This window comes from Choloepus didactylus, chromosome 5, assembly GCF_015220235.1.
Source record: "Choloepus didactylus isolate mChoDid1 chromosome 5, mChoDid1.pri, whole genome shotgun sequence".
Classification (NCBI taxonomy): domain Eukaryota; kingdom Metazoa; phylum Chordata; class Mammalia; order Pilosa; family Megalonychidae; genus Choloepus; species Choloepus didactylus.
Genome location: NC_051311.1, coordinates 127,721,336 through 127,737,681, shown reverse-complemented (window position 1 = coordinate 127,737,681; position 16,346 = coordinate 127,721,336). Strand labels below are relative to the sequence as shown.

At 36.4% G+C, this 16,346-nt stretch overlaps 1 protein-coding gene across 14 annotated transcripts in view; it reads right to left on the bottom strand.

Moving 5' to 3' along the window:
- HDAC9 (histone deacetylase 9) overlaps positions 1-16,346 on the bottom strand; it is a 996,855-nt gene that overhangs the window by 761,493 nt on the left and 219,016 nt on the right. The window contains exon 1 of one of the 14 annotated variants that reach the window (XM_037836850.1): positions 13,505-13,574. The exons of 12 other annotated variants lie outside the window; for them this stretch is intronic. In XM_037836850.1, coding sequence (XP_037692778.1) covers positions 13,505-13,520 — 16 coding nt within the window. In that variant the 5' untranslated portion in view covers positions 13,521-13,574. Of the gene's footprint in view, positions 1-13,504; positions 13,575-16,346 lie in introns of those variants that run through there. One more of the 14 variants, XM_037836854.1, reaches the window with a different exon arrangement.

Here is a 16,346-nt window from a genome sequence, read left to right as displayed (position 1 = left end):
TTTTCTTGCCTTTAAGTTCACTCTTTAAAACTTATATTAATCTCCAGAACTTGAGTTTAAATTGGGAGGAGGCATGAATAAAAGGAAGCAGCAACTTTCATATCGACAGTATTTATAACTTATATGCTGACTTTATTATGTCCTTCACTTGTTTTTGTTATAAATCTGGCACAAAGAAAGGAGTAACAGAACATTCTCTCCAGGTCAAACATACCTGTGAAGGTTAAGTTCAGGTGTCAACCTGGCTAGGTTATTGTGTCCAGTTGTTTGCTCAAGCAAGCACTGGCTTGCTTGTTACTGAGAGGATATTTTGTAGATTTAAATCATTAGTAAGCTGATTGCATCTATGGCTGACTACATTTACAATTAGCTTAAGGATATCACCTTCAACAATGAGAGAAGTCTCATCCAATCAGTTGAAGGCTTTAAAGGGAGACGTGATGATTTCAGCAGTCAGAAGGAAGAATGTCCATTCTGCTTCAGCCAGTCAGTTTATCCAAGGGAATTCACTGAAAAACATCAGAGCTCCCAGTTTGCAGCCTGCCATACAGCATTTGAACTTGCCCAACGCCATCCCCACAGTTATGTGAGCCAATTCCTATGATACATCTCATAATATGTACATATATTTACATTGTATCATTAAAATATATTTATATCCTGTAGGTTCTGTTTCCCTGGAGAACCCTGACTAATATAATACCTAACATTTTTTCCTCACAAAGTAGTATATCTCCACTCACCTACATAGGATACCAAAATTTTATTAAATCTTTAAGAAATTAAAAATCCACTATCATGCAGGTCAAATATCACTTTTGGGGGGAATAAAGTGTACTTACAGCAAATGACGATAAGGCTGTAATCTCTCCAAAGGTTAAATTATTATAGGTCAGCGTTCAAGTCTAAGTCTTTCCTCATAGAAGTTTTCCTTTTTTGTGCATGGTCAAACAAAGCTACATGACTGTGGCGGTTTAAAACTGTATGTACCCCCCCCCCCTCCAAAAAAAAAACAACCTGTATGTACCCCAGAAAACATGTTTTTAAATCGAATCCATCCTGTGGATATAAACACATTTTAAGCAGGACCTTTTGATTAGGTTATGTCAGTTAAGAACACGTGGCCCACTTCAGCCAAGACAGGTCTTACTCCTGGTATTGGAGACCTTTATAAGAGTGAAATTCAGATAGACCGAGAGAAAGCCACAGAGGAAGCAGCCAAAAGCTGAAATCAACAGAAGTGAAGAGAAGGGAGAGACCATGAGATGCCACCATGTGCCTTGGCTTGTAACAAACTAAGGACCAAGGATTGGGGGCAGCTAGCAGAATGCCACAGTTTTGGGGAAGAAAGCATTGCCTTGATGGCACCTTGATTTTTAGCCACAAAACCATAAGCTAATAAATTCCCATTGTTTAAGCCAACCCATTTCATAGTATGGCTGCCTGAGCAGCCCAGGAAACTAAAAAAAAAAAAAAACATACTAAAGGAACAGGGTTAAAATTTTGACTTTTTCCTCTCTGATGTTTAAACGTATTTTATGAAGGTTTGGTTTTTCAAATTTTGCATTCTAATTAATCTAGCTCAACTAGATTGCTAAAACCAAGTTACCTAAACAATAATTGAATGAAGTAGTCTCCACCAATCAATATCAATTAGTGACATGGTTAAAAGATTTAAACTAGTCGGGAGTTTAAACATAAACTAAGACAAAGTGCTTAAAATTTTAAGTTGAAGACATTTTGTTTATTCATACATAAAGAATTGTTTTATCACTACAGAATTAGAATAATTTTTAACCAAGAAACTAACTTACTTGTAATATTTTCATATATACGAATATTTGCTGGTCTTGGCAACATTTCTCTTCTACCTACCGCAAGCCTTCAAGTATTTTCCTTACCTAGAAAGTCCATCTGGCCAGATGGAGAATCACACATGCACAGCTTTCTTTTTCCACCTTGATCTTTGTTGTTATTCAGTGATGCTTTTGTTTTTTATATGTGGTAACTTTTTAAAACGTTAGTATGATTTAGTTCATTATGATTTTATAATCTTGGAAACTACTTTTACAATGTAAATAGGGACAAGTACTTAATTTGAGAAAATGACATGGTAACAAGGTCTTTGGAGGAAATGAAGCTTATTTCTTTTAAATAGCCCTGAATAATTACTAATATTTTTACAAAAATCAATGTACAAGGTGGTTTTCATGGTAAAACCATTGTAAAGCCCAGATCCAGAAGTGACACATATCAGTTATCTTCTGTTCATAAGATTTAGTATCATAACCACATCTACTTCACCTGGGGACTGGGAATCATGGTGCTTAGCTATTGGGCCATGAGACCAGGTATGACTATTTCTATGGAACAAGGAAGAATAGATTTTGGTAAACAGCTAACAGTCTCTGTCATGGACTCCAATATCTGTGCTTTTCAACATAAAAAAAAAAAAAATATGTAAGGTCTCATTCCATAACTACCATTTTGCCATCTCTGAAAATTTAACAGCATACTATGCTAGTTATCTGCCCATGTTACAGTGGGGTAGGCAAACTCATCAATTTACTATACACTTAACTTGCATTCTGCCCTTTCTATGAAAAACTATGTCTCTTAATGGCTTCTTTATGCTATTGCATCCAGAGAAATCATATGCTTTTAGGAACAGCCATGAAAAGACCAACTGACACAACCACACTTAATATTACAGATGAGGGAGGATCCAAAAGAATAATTTACTTAACTGCAGTTTCTACTCCTGTTAGGTAGTAATTCAGCCTGATATATAGAATCCCAGAAGAGCATAGAAATAACATCTGTTGAACACCTACTGCTATTCTAAATGTCTCAACTCACTCAAACATAATTACTGAGCATCACTCTGCCCCCAAATTGTCCTAGAGACTAGACAATGCCTATGTCTTCTACAAGGTTAACTTGTAGCGTTACATAAATTATTTCATTTTACTTTCACTTCCACCTTAGAGAAAAGACATCATAGATGAAGAAATTGAGATTCAGAAAGGTAAAGTCACTTTGCAAAAGTCACTCAGCTAGTCAATGATACAACTTATGTTAAAACCCAGAGCTGCTTAGCCCCAAGACCAGTGCCCTTTTACCATAATGCCCCATCCCAACACTCCAACCATATCACACATAGTCACAATGCTGTAGACAAAAAAGTAGACTTCACACTAACATAATCTGGAATTTTTTTCTTATGTTCTGACTGAAATGATGCATAAAAACTACAAATGCCAAGTGAGTCCCATTGGAACTATGATTAGAGAACTGTGCACATAGTCGTACGTCACAAGTGGCAATTAAGTGCACAAAATCAGCAGCACTGACCCAAGAGTGTAAACAAACAAGAAGACGGGACTATTATTAATCACATGCACATTTTCTATGTAATTGCTTTGCAACTTGGGCTCTTAAACTTAGGCGAGAAATTTCCAGTTAAGGAAATCACCATCTGATGGTGAGAACTCTTCTAAATACCGGGGTATTTTAGACCTGAGAGAACTACACATGTGATTTCAAAAACAGTGGAGTCACCAAGCATTTAAAGGAATTAATTACTTTTTCAAATACATATGCACAAAAATGATTAAGTTAGGGGAATTTTGACCAGTTTCTTAAATATTTAATTCCGTGGTGGTTGAGATGGAATAGGAAAACACAGGTCTGTTAAGACCTTATCACCTGAGAACCTTTAATTAACAAGATAGACCTTTTCCCATAACATTAATCATTCACTTTCATCACTTAACATGAGCAGCTGATGGAAAAATGGAAGAAGAGGCTGGAACTCCTCATTTGAAGTAAGCTTTATTTTGATCTCTTGGATTCTGCAGCATGAGTTACAAATAAAGAAAATATGCTATTGTTGTACTTTTAATATAGGTAAACTAATACATGCAAATACAGTAGGAATCAAAGTTTTGGTCTCATTTCTACATTTAAATGATTAGATAGCTATATGAGAGAGAAAGAGAATATTAAGCTATTTACTATCCCATTGAGATAGTAAATAAAAGCTAAATAAATCTCTGGAATAAAATAGAGGATTAAATTACTTTATGAAACAAAAAAATCTACACTATCTGGATTGCTTTTTGCTATAATGATATTCAATGTAAAGTTAAAAATACTTCATTTTGTATCAGAAAATGCAACTTCAACTACAATATTTAAATTAACTCACTCATTTGAGAATGTAGACATGATATCTTCAAATCATTTAAACAAAAGCTCACAGATATTATGGCCTTAAAATATAATTTTGATGCTTACCTTGACAAGGGGGAAAGTTCCACTTCAAAGAGTTATATATGGAAAGAATATTTTTTAAGCAATTTCACACAAAATGAGTATGATGTGGTCATCAAAGATGCAGTCACAATAAACATTTTATTTAAAAAACAGCATGACAGGAAAAAGTCTTTTCACCTAAAGGACAAAAATGTTTGCATTGCTAAACTTCAGTTTTAAAGAAACAAATTAATTTCCTTATATTCACTTAATTCTTTGACAGTCTCAGCATGCTTCATGAAGAAGACTGTGAGCCCTACTTTATTGTATCAACTAGAATAACCATTATTGAAATGATTGTGTTTCTCTTTAAAAGTAACCATTTTCAATTATTTATATGAAATCATTTTGCATTCCAAAATATAAAGGAAATTTCTTTTCTAGCAAGCACAGACAAAACAAGGCCCTGCCTGGCATAGTACAGCCTATCTGTTACTTGGAACAGTTTGTGCTGTATATAGTTCAAGAACTTTCAACTTTATATTTCTTGCTATTTACTTATATATATTTAAGAAGTAAAGCTAAGGTATTTGCAAACTGAATCAATTTGCTTTTGCAATATGCCTTAATTTTATTTGGATAAAAATAACCTCTACTATAATTAACATATTGCTTTATAATCTGTTTGTTTCCACTTAGTATACAGAAAATATTTTCTAGGTTAGTAAATATATTTTTTAGTGGCTTATACAATCTGCTTTTAAACTGTCCTTCAGCTTATTACGTTTCTTCATTAAGGGATTGGTAAGCCAGAGAAAACATGGTATTTATAGGGGGAAGACTTCCACAGGGAGTTGAGCAAGTTCAAATCGGATCTTACCCTTGACACTCCTGGGAAAGAGAGAGGGCAGCTCTTGGAGGAGGAAGGCCCAAAATTTAGGGTGATGATATCTGAGTTCCTTGGAAAGTTATTTAATATCTCTTGGATACTCAAGTGTCTGATTGGTAAAAGTCGAGATAAAGAATTTGTTACTTGTCCAGAGTCTCTTAAGGAGCTTTCAGACTCTAGCATTTATAACTTTCAAATACGCAGGTCGTTGGAATCAGGAAGAGGAAGAGTTTGCTAAGATGAAGGTGAGCTGGGAACTCTCTGTGCACCTCCAGATCTATACTGCAGAGCTTGGGGATTTTCCTTTACTACCAGGCCAATTGCACTTTGCAACCAAGCAGGACGATGTTCCTGCCTTCTCAAGCTGGCAACAACACATTTTTCTGACTGTGTGTCTGAGCCATGCATTTTTTTCAGTGACAATCTTTGTCTATTCTCTCAAGATGAACAAAAACTTTTTTTTCCTGACTGTAAAAAATCAAATCATGTCACCTCATTTCAAGGAAGAGATCTGCAATGGCAGCTAGACCAAAAAACACCATTTGTATGCAAAGAGAGTTAAACTACTGGAAAAGTACCCTTGCCAGTAGAGTGTGGTATCATTAAACACAACTAAATTTGAAGCAGAAGTAGTAGAAAAAAATATATCTTGAAATGTGATAGGGTCCATTACGCTTCTTGATGGGATTACTTGCCTCTCCAATACATTAGCCAAAGGCGCTTACAAAACCAAAGGAATGTATTACATTGGAATTATCAGAACTTTTCTAAGTAGGTCAAATTTCGAAGCAAAAAAAGCTTCAAGCTTATGCAGTGTTATAAAAAAATCTAAAGAACTGTACAGCCAAGGTGCTAATCACTTTTTAAAAAAAATTTTTTTAAATGTTTTACTCCTGCATAAACATTAAATGTAGCACTTTAAAATGCAGAGTCATACACCTGAGGCTGTTCTTTCACTGTCATCTTAATTCAGTTTTTAATAATAAACTGAATTTTAATTATATAAATATCTTTATTCATTTGGAAACTTTAAAAAAGTTAGGCTACAAAACATTTAAAATATGACTCTTACCATTTTGAATCAAACGGATGCAATCCTGCTGTAAATATAAAACTTTCCTCTTATTTACTGGGTTTTAATTTTTAGAGTTATTGTTTTTAATAAAATTTCAGCTTTCTTATACATAAATCTATAATAGCAGGATTACTATTTGTTCTTGTAACTTTTCATATGAGACTATCTAACCAGCAGCTGTAGCATATACCTAGGAGCGTTTTACTCAGCACCACGATCACATCAAAATTGACCTAAGACAAGTGAGATTCAACTACAAGTTGAATAAATGAAAGTGAATCAATATAAAAGTAAAATCTTCTTTTGAAAATCATCTCCAGTAATAAAAATGTAAACATTTAGGTCTTAAATTTCTAAATATTATGTTTATAAAGGTTAGATAAATACAGGCCAATAAAGTACTTGTGAGAGTAAATAATAACAATAGAGCCCTGTTTAGCTTGCATCTGCCACAGCACCTGAAGCTCTCCTTTAGGGTCAGGCACTGAAGCCCCCACTGAAGATGCCATCTGGGAGTGAATACATTAGGCCAATAATAGCTTATTGTGAATTACTGTGAATAAAGCAGACTTGACACATCACCATTAGTAAGTAGCAGGACTCAGAGAAAAGGGAACTGAAACTTTTGTGAGGGAGGATGGAGTGAAATCCCTCAGGCTTAGGCCCTAACAGGTAGAAAGGAGGTTCATGAAGGTTAAAAGGAAGGACACATTATCTAGACAATGTCTTATTTTAAAGAAGAGGAAATTTAAGACCAAAGAAGCTAACAAAAAGGGAAATGTTAGCTCTAAAAACAAACTTTGTTGTTGTCATCATTTCACCTAGCACTGATTCTACCTTTGGTTCTTTTGACAATGAAACTCCACTGGATCAGGACTTAAAACTTGCTCCAAGTCTTACAAAAAATTCAAAACCAAACCATATCATATTTACTGGTGCAAGAATCGAACTTAGTTTTGAATGTTAATCTACCACAATAAAGCATATTGCAGAGACAGAAAGAAGCATATGGAATAGAAGATTTTAAAATAAAAATAAGCAAAAAGCAATAGAAAAAAGCTCAAAATGTTTTTTTTAATCCCACCATTATCTATGGACCTTCCCCAAAGCCAAATTTAATACCCCTTTTGTCCCTACTTTTCCTCCTTTCATGTGGCTTCAACTCTCACCTGACACTGAAGACTCTCAAACCTCAATCTCCAGCTCAGTCCTCTCAACAATGACTACACCCTTATCTTGCATTGCCCAGAGAGGGCAAACTGGCATGACAAGTGCATGTCCAGATAATGGACACATTATTTCACTTTTCTTGAAAGAAGGCAGAGCATGCAAAACCAAGCTCACTAAGTATGTTCCTTGCCCCTTCTCTCCTTCTATGCATCTGTGAATAAATCTCCATCCCACCACTGCGTTTAAAACACCGTCACCTTGATCTCAGGCTCCTCCTTCATCCATGGATGCAGAAAGCCACAAGGGAGACGACTCCTTGGTGTCAAGCCCACCACACCCATTCTTGGTGTGCACTCTCCCAGCCTCATGCCTACATTTCTCATAGAGTCACAGAGTTTGTTTCATTTTCTCCACCCCTCCCCTTGTCAATTCATCCTACAGGCATAGACATTTAAAAAATTCTAATTTCATACCTTGTTTAAAAATATATATATTTGTGGCAAAATTTTAACAAACTAAGGAGATAATAAAAGAAATTCAGAGTTCTGTCTATCCTTAATGGTGGGGAGGGTAATTCACCTAGGAGGCATCATTAACAATAGATTCAATTTCCTAAGCTGGTTAAAGTCACCTTAACCTTTATTATTATTCCTATAAATAACTAATACAGGCATTTATACATATATACTTTTTATATATGAACTGTTTTTTATAATAAGGTGAAAACAATATTTTTTAAAGAAGGGATAGGCACTAACAGGTCAAAAATGAACAAATCCAGTAAATTTTTAAATTATGTTTTAATATTGAAGCATCCCTAAAATACACTTTGCATAGGAACTAACTCTAAGTACAGTTCCAGCTCTGATATAAGGAGTCTAACAGACATTGGATGGAGCATTGTCAATATCTACGTAGAGGTATTCTGTTGAAAATTAATTCTGCAGAGGTAGGTCATACAAATGCACTGTTACTTTTCTTTATTCCCTTCTTTCTGTCAAAAACACTTAAGCTGAAAACAAAATTCAAAAATCTCTTACTATGCAAACTTATTGGTAGACAATGAAAAACACAATAAGAGGTCACTCACTCTTTTGCACAAAAAATCTGGTGACGATCACTACTGGCAAGTTCTCATGTAGGGCACTGAGCACATCTGCATCCATACTTTACTTTGTTGTGGATGTCTATCTTGTGTACTGATATTGCCAAATGTCTCAGGGCAGAGGATGGGTGGGCAGGGGACAAAATTTCTCCCAGTTGATAGCCACTGATCTCTGTGAATTGTACCCCTTGGAGCTGCCTCCAGCAACAGTACCCAGTGGCCTCTACATTGGGAATGCAAATATGAAGTAAGTGCTGAGTTCAAGTAGTTTATACTTTGGCGAAATGAATTTAGACCAGCATAAATGGATTCAGTATTGCCTCTTTGAATACTATATGGTTACCTGAAAATGAAATAAGGAACCTGATAAATAAATGCCACCTGGGAAAATAGCTTGAATTTTACAAAGTCTTCATGTATTTATTTAACTAGTCAAGGGTAAAACTGATTAATCAGCATGTCAAAATGCAATATACCTTTTTAAAAATTAAATTTTTTGTTTATTCTATTTATTTTATGCCAATGAACTCCATGTTACCAAATCCCATGATGTTTTTTGATCATTTATCAGCTCTTTAACTAGTATTTGACAGGGGTAACCACTTCTTCCTCCTGGATATTGCTACCTGTTCATGTTTTCCTTAAAAATTACAAATTTCTGTTTTTCCCTTTTCTCTGGCCACCAATCCACCTCCTTTGCTCGTTGATTCTTCTCACTTTACACCCTCTCGCTAGGTGATCACATCTATTTCCATGGCTTCACGTGCCATCTACATGCCACCATTAGCCTACTTGACATATTTTCCTTTTGAATTTCCTGAAAGCATTTTAACTGAAATGACCAAGCCTGCTCCTTTTCCAGTTTGCCCCATCTTCATATGTGACATCTTAGACCCAGCAGTTCATGTCAGATCTCCATTCTTGACACTTCCCTCGCTCTCACCCTCACATCCAATTCTTTACCAAGTCCCTGTAGATGACACAATCACATTTCTCAGCTCTGCCAATGCCCTCATCTCCACTGTCACTCCTTAGTCCAGGCTATTCTCATTTCTGGTTTAGGCTACTACAATAGGTTTCTGAGCTGTTACCCTGTGTCTTCTCTTGCTTGTCACAAATCATTCTCCACTCTGCAACTGATTTGAAAATACTATTCAGATTATGCAACTTCCTGCTTAAACCTTTCAATCACTTCTGGTTGCACTTTGAAAGTATACAATCTCCCTATGATGCCTGATTTGGACTCTGCTGACTCCTCCAACCAATACTCCGTTTTTTTATATGTTCCAGCCACACTGGCCTTTTCTCTCTTTCTCAGACAGGCTAAAGTCTTTTCCCCTTTAGTCCCGGCTGTTCTCTGTGGCTAGAAAAATCTTCTCTCTATGCCACTAAGTCTTGGTATAAAGTCAATTTCCTTTGGGAGACTTTCCCTGATGCCCCAAATTATGCATCTTGTGCTATATAAATATTCAACATATATCAATATCATATAATTCCCACAACAATCCTGTGAGCTTGGTATCACTTTACAGATGATGAAAACAAGGCTTAGTAAGGATTACTTAGATATCCCAAATCAAAGAGTAACAGGATTTGAATCACGGCTGTTTAATTCCAAAACCTGGGCTGTACTCATACCCATACCGCCTTTGCAAATGTAAATTTTCCAGAATATATTTTATCAACTACAGCTTCAGTCATTTCATACAACTTTGTTTCACCCACTAGTCTGTGAGCTTTCTGAGGGCAGAAGCTATGTTCATTTAGCTCTGAATCTCTAGCCCAGGAGATACTAAAAAATTGTGAATAAATGATTGAATGAACAAATGAAGAAGGCATTTATCTCCAGGAAGAATGATGCTTTATTCATTTAAGACGTTTAACAAGACATTTAATCCCAAAAGAGCAGTGCCATAAAAGCATGGATAAATGTTAAAGATTAGACCATAAAAGGAAGATCTGGCAGCATGAATGGCACTGTTACTCCATGTGAAGTACTCCAAGTGGTCAAGCCCACAAGAAAGTCACTCTATTAGAGCAGAAAGATGCAGAAGAAGAGGACCCTATAAGCTAAATGCACCTTCTGAGTCGATTTCCAACCACAGACAGTGAGACGGAAATTTCCAGCCCTGAATCCTTCTTGACAAATTGTGAATGATGCATTCTTAGGAGACAGAAAAATGTTAAAGGAAATAGAGGTGACGGAATAACTCTGGAAAACGGTTGCAGTCACCAGTACTAAAGAGCCTCTCTACCCACTTCACTCCCCCAACCAGTAACTCCAGCTTCCATTATCTCCTCCCTTCTCTGCAAAAAGAGAGTAGTATTTCAAATCTCTTCCAGTGTTTCTATAGGTAAAACATGGCTGATATTATGACTGCAGCCAATGAAGGAAAGATAAAGTTAACATGAAAAATTGCAGATTGTATGAGACAAGTCAATCATTTTATATTTGATATTTTCATTTCTAGCTCTAAATTCCAGTGTCCCTTTCAGTGAAGATTTTTTTTAAAGCACCATTACTCCACTGGAGGGAAAAGAAATTCTCCAAAGTTGTGAAATTAACCTCTCCCTTCATTCACACATTCAGTTCTATTTTTGCAGTTGTACCAGTAAACTAAAAGAAAAAGCACTGAAAGTCAATTCCAGGTTTTAAAATGTCTGACTGTGCATGTCGCAGTTCTCTTCAGCACCTTCCAGAAGATTCAGCCAATTTTTATTTCTGCAGCGCATCAGTGTTTATCATTTGTTTTACAACAGCACTGCATGTTCTCGAAAATTGACTTAGATGAATTTCACCCATCGTTTACAAAAATTCAAGAGAGACAAATGGCCTTAAAAATAAAATCCACCACTGAGGCATGGTTAATTTACTAAAAGAGCATTTCTTTTTTTACTGTCTCAGCTCAATATTTACTTCATTACAGCGGCAACTCCACCCTCACCCCCACCAGCCTCTGTATTTGTCAAGACTTATGACAAATTTCCAGCTTATAATTAGACATTTTGAAAATTCACTATGGAAAAAATCTTGCTAGTCAAAAACTTCTCCATTCAGCTTGCTATAAAACTAAAACTTCTCCATATAGCTTGCTATATGTTCACCTTCATGAAAGTGAAGATCAAAACCATGGATGTATTTTGAAAGCAAATGTTTAAATGAACCAATTTCTTACAAACAAATGCTCTGAGAGGTGTTTAAGTCAGGCAGACAAACCTAGAGCAAAATTCCAGCTCTGTCTCTTATTAGTGGAGCAATCAAAGGTAAAGTGCTTAATCTCTGTATGTCTCAGTTTTCCTATCTATAAAATGAAGATATTGACATTATGTATCACATAGGGTTAGTGGGTGAATTAAATTTGGAAAAACACCCAGCACAGAGCCAGGCACATAGTAAATGCTCAATAAATGTCAGCCGTTACTATTACTATTAATAATGCAAAGATGACTGGAATAGGGAAGGCCTTCACTTCCTCATTTGCTGCCCTCTTCAAAATTTCACCATTTTCATTACTAACGAAAGTAAATCTATGGGCAGCTTGGGCCATGGAAGAGGGCTGAGGCAGGCCTGGGACCTCTGTCTCTGAGAGGAAGGGACAAGAGCTGGGACATCAGGAAGCCTTCCAGGGCCCAGCAGAGTTGCCTAAAGCCAACTACAATCCACTTACAGGTGTTAGAGGAGGGGCTCTTCCCTCAGATTTACCACCCCTTGCTAAATAAGCTTAGACAAATCTACTCCCTCATTCTCAAAGTGAGAGTGTGGATAAGACAAGCTCTAGCACTGCTTGTTTTCCCAGAGAATTAATTCAGAACCTGGGGGAGTGAGAACAAGGAGTTTTCAGGGGCCCAGGAAGTATCAGTGGAGACCTTTCCTGGCCTCATATCATCAATTAATCAGGAAAAAAGCTATAGTCAGAAGACAAGTGTGCTCAGACACCACAGTTGGCTTTTTATTTGAACAAATTCCATCCCTACCATCACTCTAATAATTTCAGCAAACAGTTGTGGAGCTAACATATAGTGAGTACCCTCTGGATTCCTGGGAATCTTCTAAGTCCTTTACATGCACTGCATCACATCCAAGACATCAGTACAGTTATTACCTTCAGTTTGCAGGTAAGAAACCAAGGTATAGAAAGGTCAAAGAACTTCTTCAAGGACATGGGATTGTAATGGAACCAAAATGTGACCACAAACAGTCTGGCTTCTGAGTCCATCATACTGACTTCCCACCCCTACCCTCACTGGCCAAACAACCATTGGAAACTTGGTTTCATTTTCTATGACTCAGTTCAATTTTCTGTAATAATATTTCTCTAAAACTTACATGACAGAGCTGGTATGAGCCTTTAGAAGAATCTAGGATTCTGTCATCTAATGTTCACAATGGCCCCATTTCAAAATATTGTAATTCAGCCATACTAATGGGGGGAATATTCCGTGGGGGTGTGGATGAAACAACGTGGGTGATAAGTTGACAACTGTTGAAGTTGTGTGATAGGTGCATGGGAAATCCTTAGACTGTTCTCTCTACTTTTGTTTGAAACTTTCCATAATAAAAGGTCAAAAGCAATAAAATTTCAACCACAGAGAATATAACTGAAGAACTTCAGCCTTTTCAGGATCCAGAGTGACATTTAGGTTCAGTAGTTAGTTACTCTGTTGACAATTCCAAAGTCCGGATTTCCAGAATTTACAGCACAGGAATTTATTTATCAAAAATTACACTAAATAAAGAATCCTTTCCTAAGCTTTTATTTTTTCAAAGCATTGTCTATCTGGAGCAATAAGGACATTCCAGGAATGGACTGGAACCCTTTGCTCACTCTAATTTTTGACATTGCTGCTGTTGCTGATGATGATTGGAAAACCTTTCCTTCCCTCCTAATAAGTTTATCTTTTCACAGGATACAAATTACTAAAGACTATTTGCATAGTCAAGCTTAAAAACTTCCACCCCAATATTCTTTTCACAGTTCTCTTAAAAGATTAAAAGAAAGAAACTTACCCATTCTGTTGTGCATTCCCTCTGGCAAAGTGTGCTGTGGGTTTAAGAAAACTAGCCCAGTCCTTCTAAACTTTTCTGTATCCGTTATAATATTAAAGAGCCGCAAGGAAGGGAAGTGGTTAGTCAACTTGCTAATTTTATCAGTCCCTCCCACTGGTTAAATAGTACCTGATGCTACAGACACAAAATCAGTTTTCCAGCTCAATTCCCTACTATAGCACTACTTTATAAAGACAGCATAACTTGGGGGCAAAGAGAGTGACTGTATCTCACTCATAAGCATTAGACAGTTAATGAATGCATATTTTATTCCTATTAATAAGAAGGCTAATAGACTACGGAAACGAGCGATTCAACAAAATGAGGAGGAGGAAAGAGAGTGTCAGCTCCATACTCGAAGCAAACTCAGTGAGTTGGGAGGGAAGGGGAGTGATTTTCTAATGCAATTGAGGATGTGTGGGAAGTGGCTGGTGTTTCATTTGTTGATAAATTATTCTGCCCTGGAAAGGAGCCAGTTTGCCAGATATAGAAACTTCCACAACTTGCAGTCCTGGCTCAGACCACTCTCTTCCTCTGGAGCTTAGCAATTAAAACTTAGGTAAAAGTAGAAGATACATGCCTCTGGATAAGGGAATAATTAAACATCCTCAGAAAAAGGCTGTAAACTATTTCCGAAGTATGAAGACCTGCAGTGAATGAGAAGAAATTATAGATCCTTAGAGTTCAATGAAATGAAATGCTTTTGATGTTTCTATTCACCCCCAAAATATAGCAAGTTACAAAATACTTTCACCCAGAATCCTACATCAGGCAATTTTCTGAACAACTTCAATGAGTGGTATTTGAATTAAATCCAGGAATAGTCACTTTAAAGTGGATCTCCCACCATATCTAAGGATTGTAGCATTAGGAAAGAGAACGTCTGAAAATCAAACCATCATTGAAGGCCTATTAGCCCTTTGATCTTGATTGGCTGAGAAAATGTCCCTTGAGAGAAATTCTGATGGCTATTAAATATTCACATGAAAATATGGTGGAGCTAAATTTGGTAAGCTGAGGCAGGCTGTAAAACTAGTTATTCACTACTATTACTCTCTCTTCTTAGTATTCCTGCCACACAATATTATCCATCTAATTAAATAAGGAAAGGAAACATTTTGAAGAGTTATTGTATTTATTTTGCACCTACGTACATTTTTTTTCTAACTAGAGCTAATAAAATGCATTATATTAAAGTAGAATACATGTGATGCCTTGTTCTGGGAATCCCAGCTACAATTTCCCTTGAAAGAGCAACAACAGAAAAGTTCAAAGCCCCCAAAGTTATATCTTTATATTTGTCAGAATTTAAAGTGAGAACAAATACCTAAAATCAATACTTCACAACCTTGCTTTAGTCCCTCTTAGGTATATGTGTAGCTGCTGTACCTTCAGGGAAGGAAGAGGAAAAGAGAGCATTCTAGAGAAGAAGGGATGAAAAAATGAAAAAGGAAAGACAACTGCCCCCATCCTTACCTTCTCTGCAGCTCTTTGCAACCTACCCATGCTTCTAGGCTCGGTAGCAACTCCTAAGGGTCTTCCAGAATCCCTCCTCCCTCATTCAAACCCACCACCTTGCCCCATCTGGAATTCTTGAGCATATTTCTTCATCCTCTCAGTCTAACCTTAAATTATTTCCACGTACTGTCTGTCTAAAAGACTGTAAGCCGCTTTAGGACTTATATACATCCTTGATGCTCACCTAGGTCATTAAACTCATCAAACACATAACCCCCTTTAAATAACAAGCAATTTGTAATGCCCCTTTTGCTAACCTAAAATGAAACTCACAGATTATATAACCAACCTCTATGTAGTATATTATTTAAAAAAAAAACAATAAATTGCTCTCAAACATGAGTATAAAGAATTCCCCCAATATTTGTCCTATGTCCCATGGATTAAAGTAATGGACACCAATCCTTATAAAAAGCATAGGAAGGTGAAAGACTGGAGGTTTGGGTGGACGTAAGAATAAAATTTATTATTAGAACAAGAAACAACAAACCAAACTTATAGTCATATGAAAAAAAAAACAAAAGAAAAAAATAACATTAAGTCCAGATAACACGTTAAAGCAAATTACAGACTATCGAAATAAAGAAAGCAGGAAGAGTAATCAACATTCTCTCACAGAAACTGAGACTTATTCATAAAAGATTTTAAAGGAGTCTCAAATATCCTTTCTTCTATATTAAATGAGGTAGCTACAAATGTGGAGTCACAGCTGTGTTGTGATGGTCATTCAGGCTCACGAGACACATCATTGTCAGTGACACAGCTTTCCAACCAATGGACCATTTGTAGTAAAGCTTCTAATAAAACAAAGAACAATTTTTACCTTAAATAATATAGCAGTTGCAGTACTGAAAAGTCAGAACTATATTAAAATTAAGTAAAAACACTTAGTTTTTATATGTGCAATAGAATTCATTTCTAGGCTCAGATAGCTACAAACATGTTTCTCACTTACATGAATGTCCAACAGGATATCTGAAAATGCAGGATGCAAGGAAAGTTCTTGCAGGTGCAGGACTGTCCTCACATTGCAAGACTCCTTGCACTCCTGAACCTGGCCCACTAAATGCCAGTAGCACCCTCTGAGGTGTTTTAGGAATCCTAAAAACATTCCCACAAATTTCCAAATCTCCACTTGGGAGCCAGTGTTGTCTCATTGAAAACCAATATCCTAGAAAAAGTCTGCAAAATCAGCTAGCTTCAGGAGTAAGCAGGAAACATGGAGGAATCCAAGAGACTAGGTGAGGACTGTGTTAAACTGTCAAATAAATGCCCCAGCTAAGGC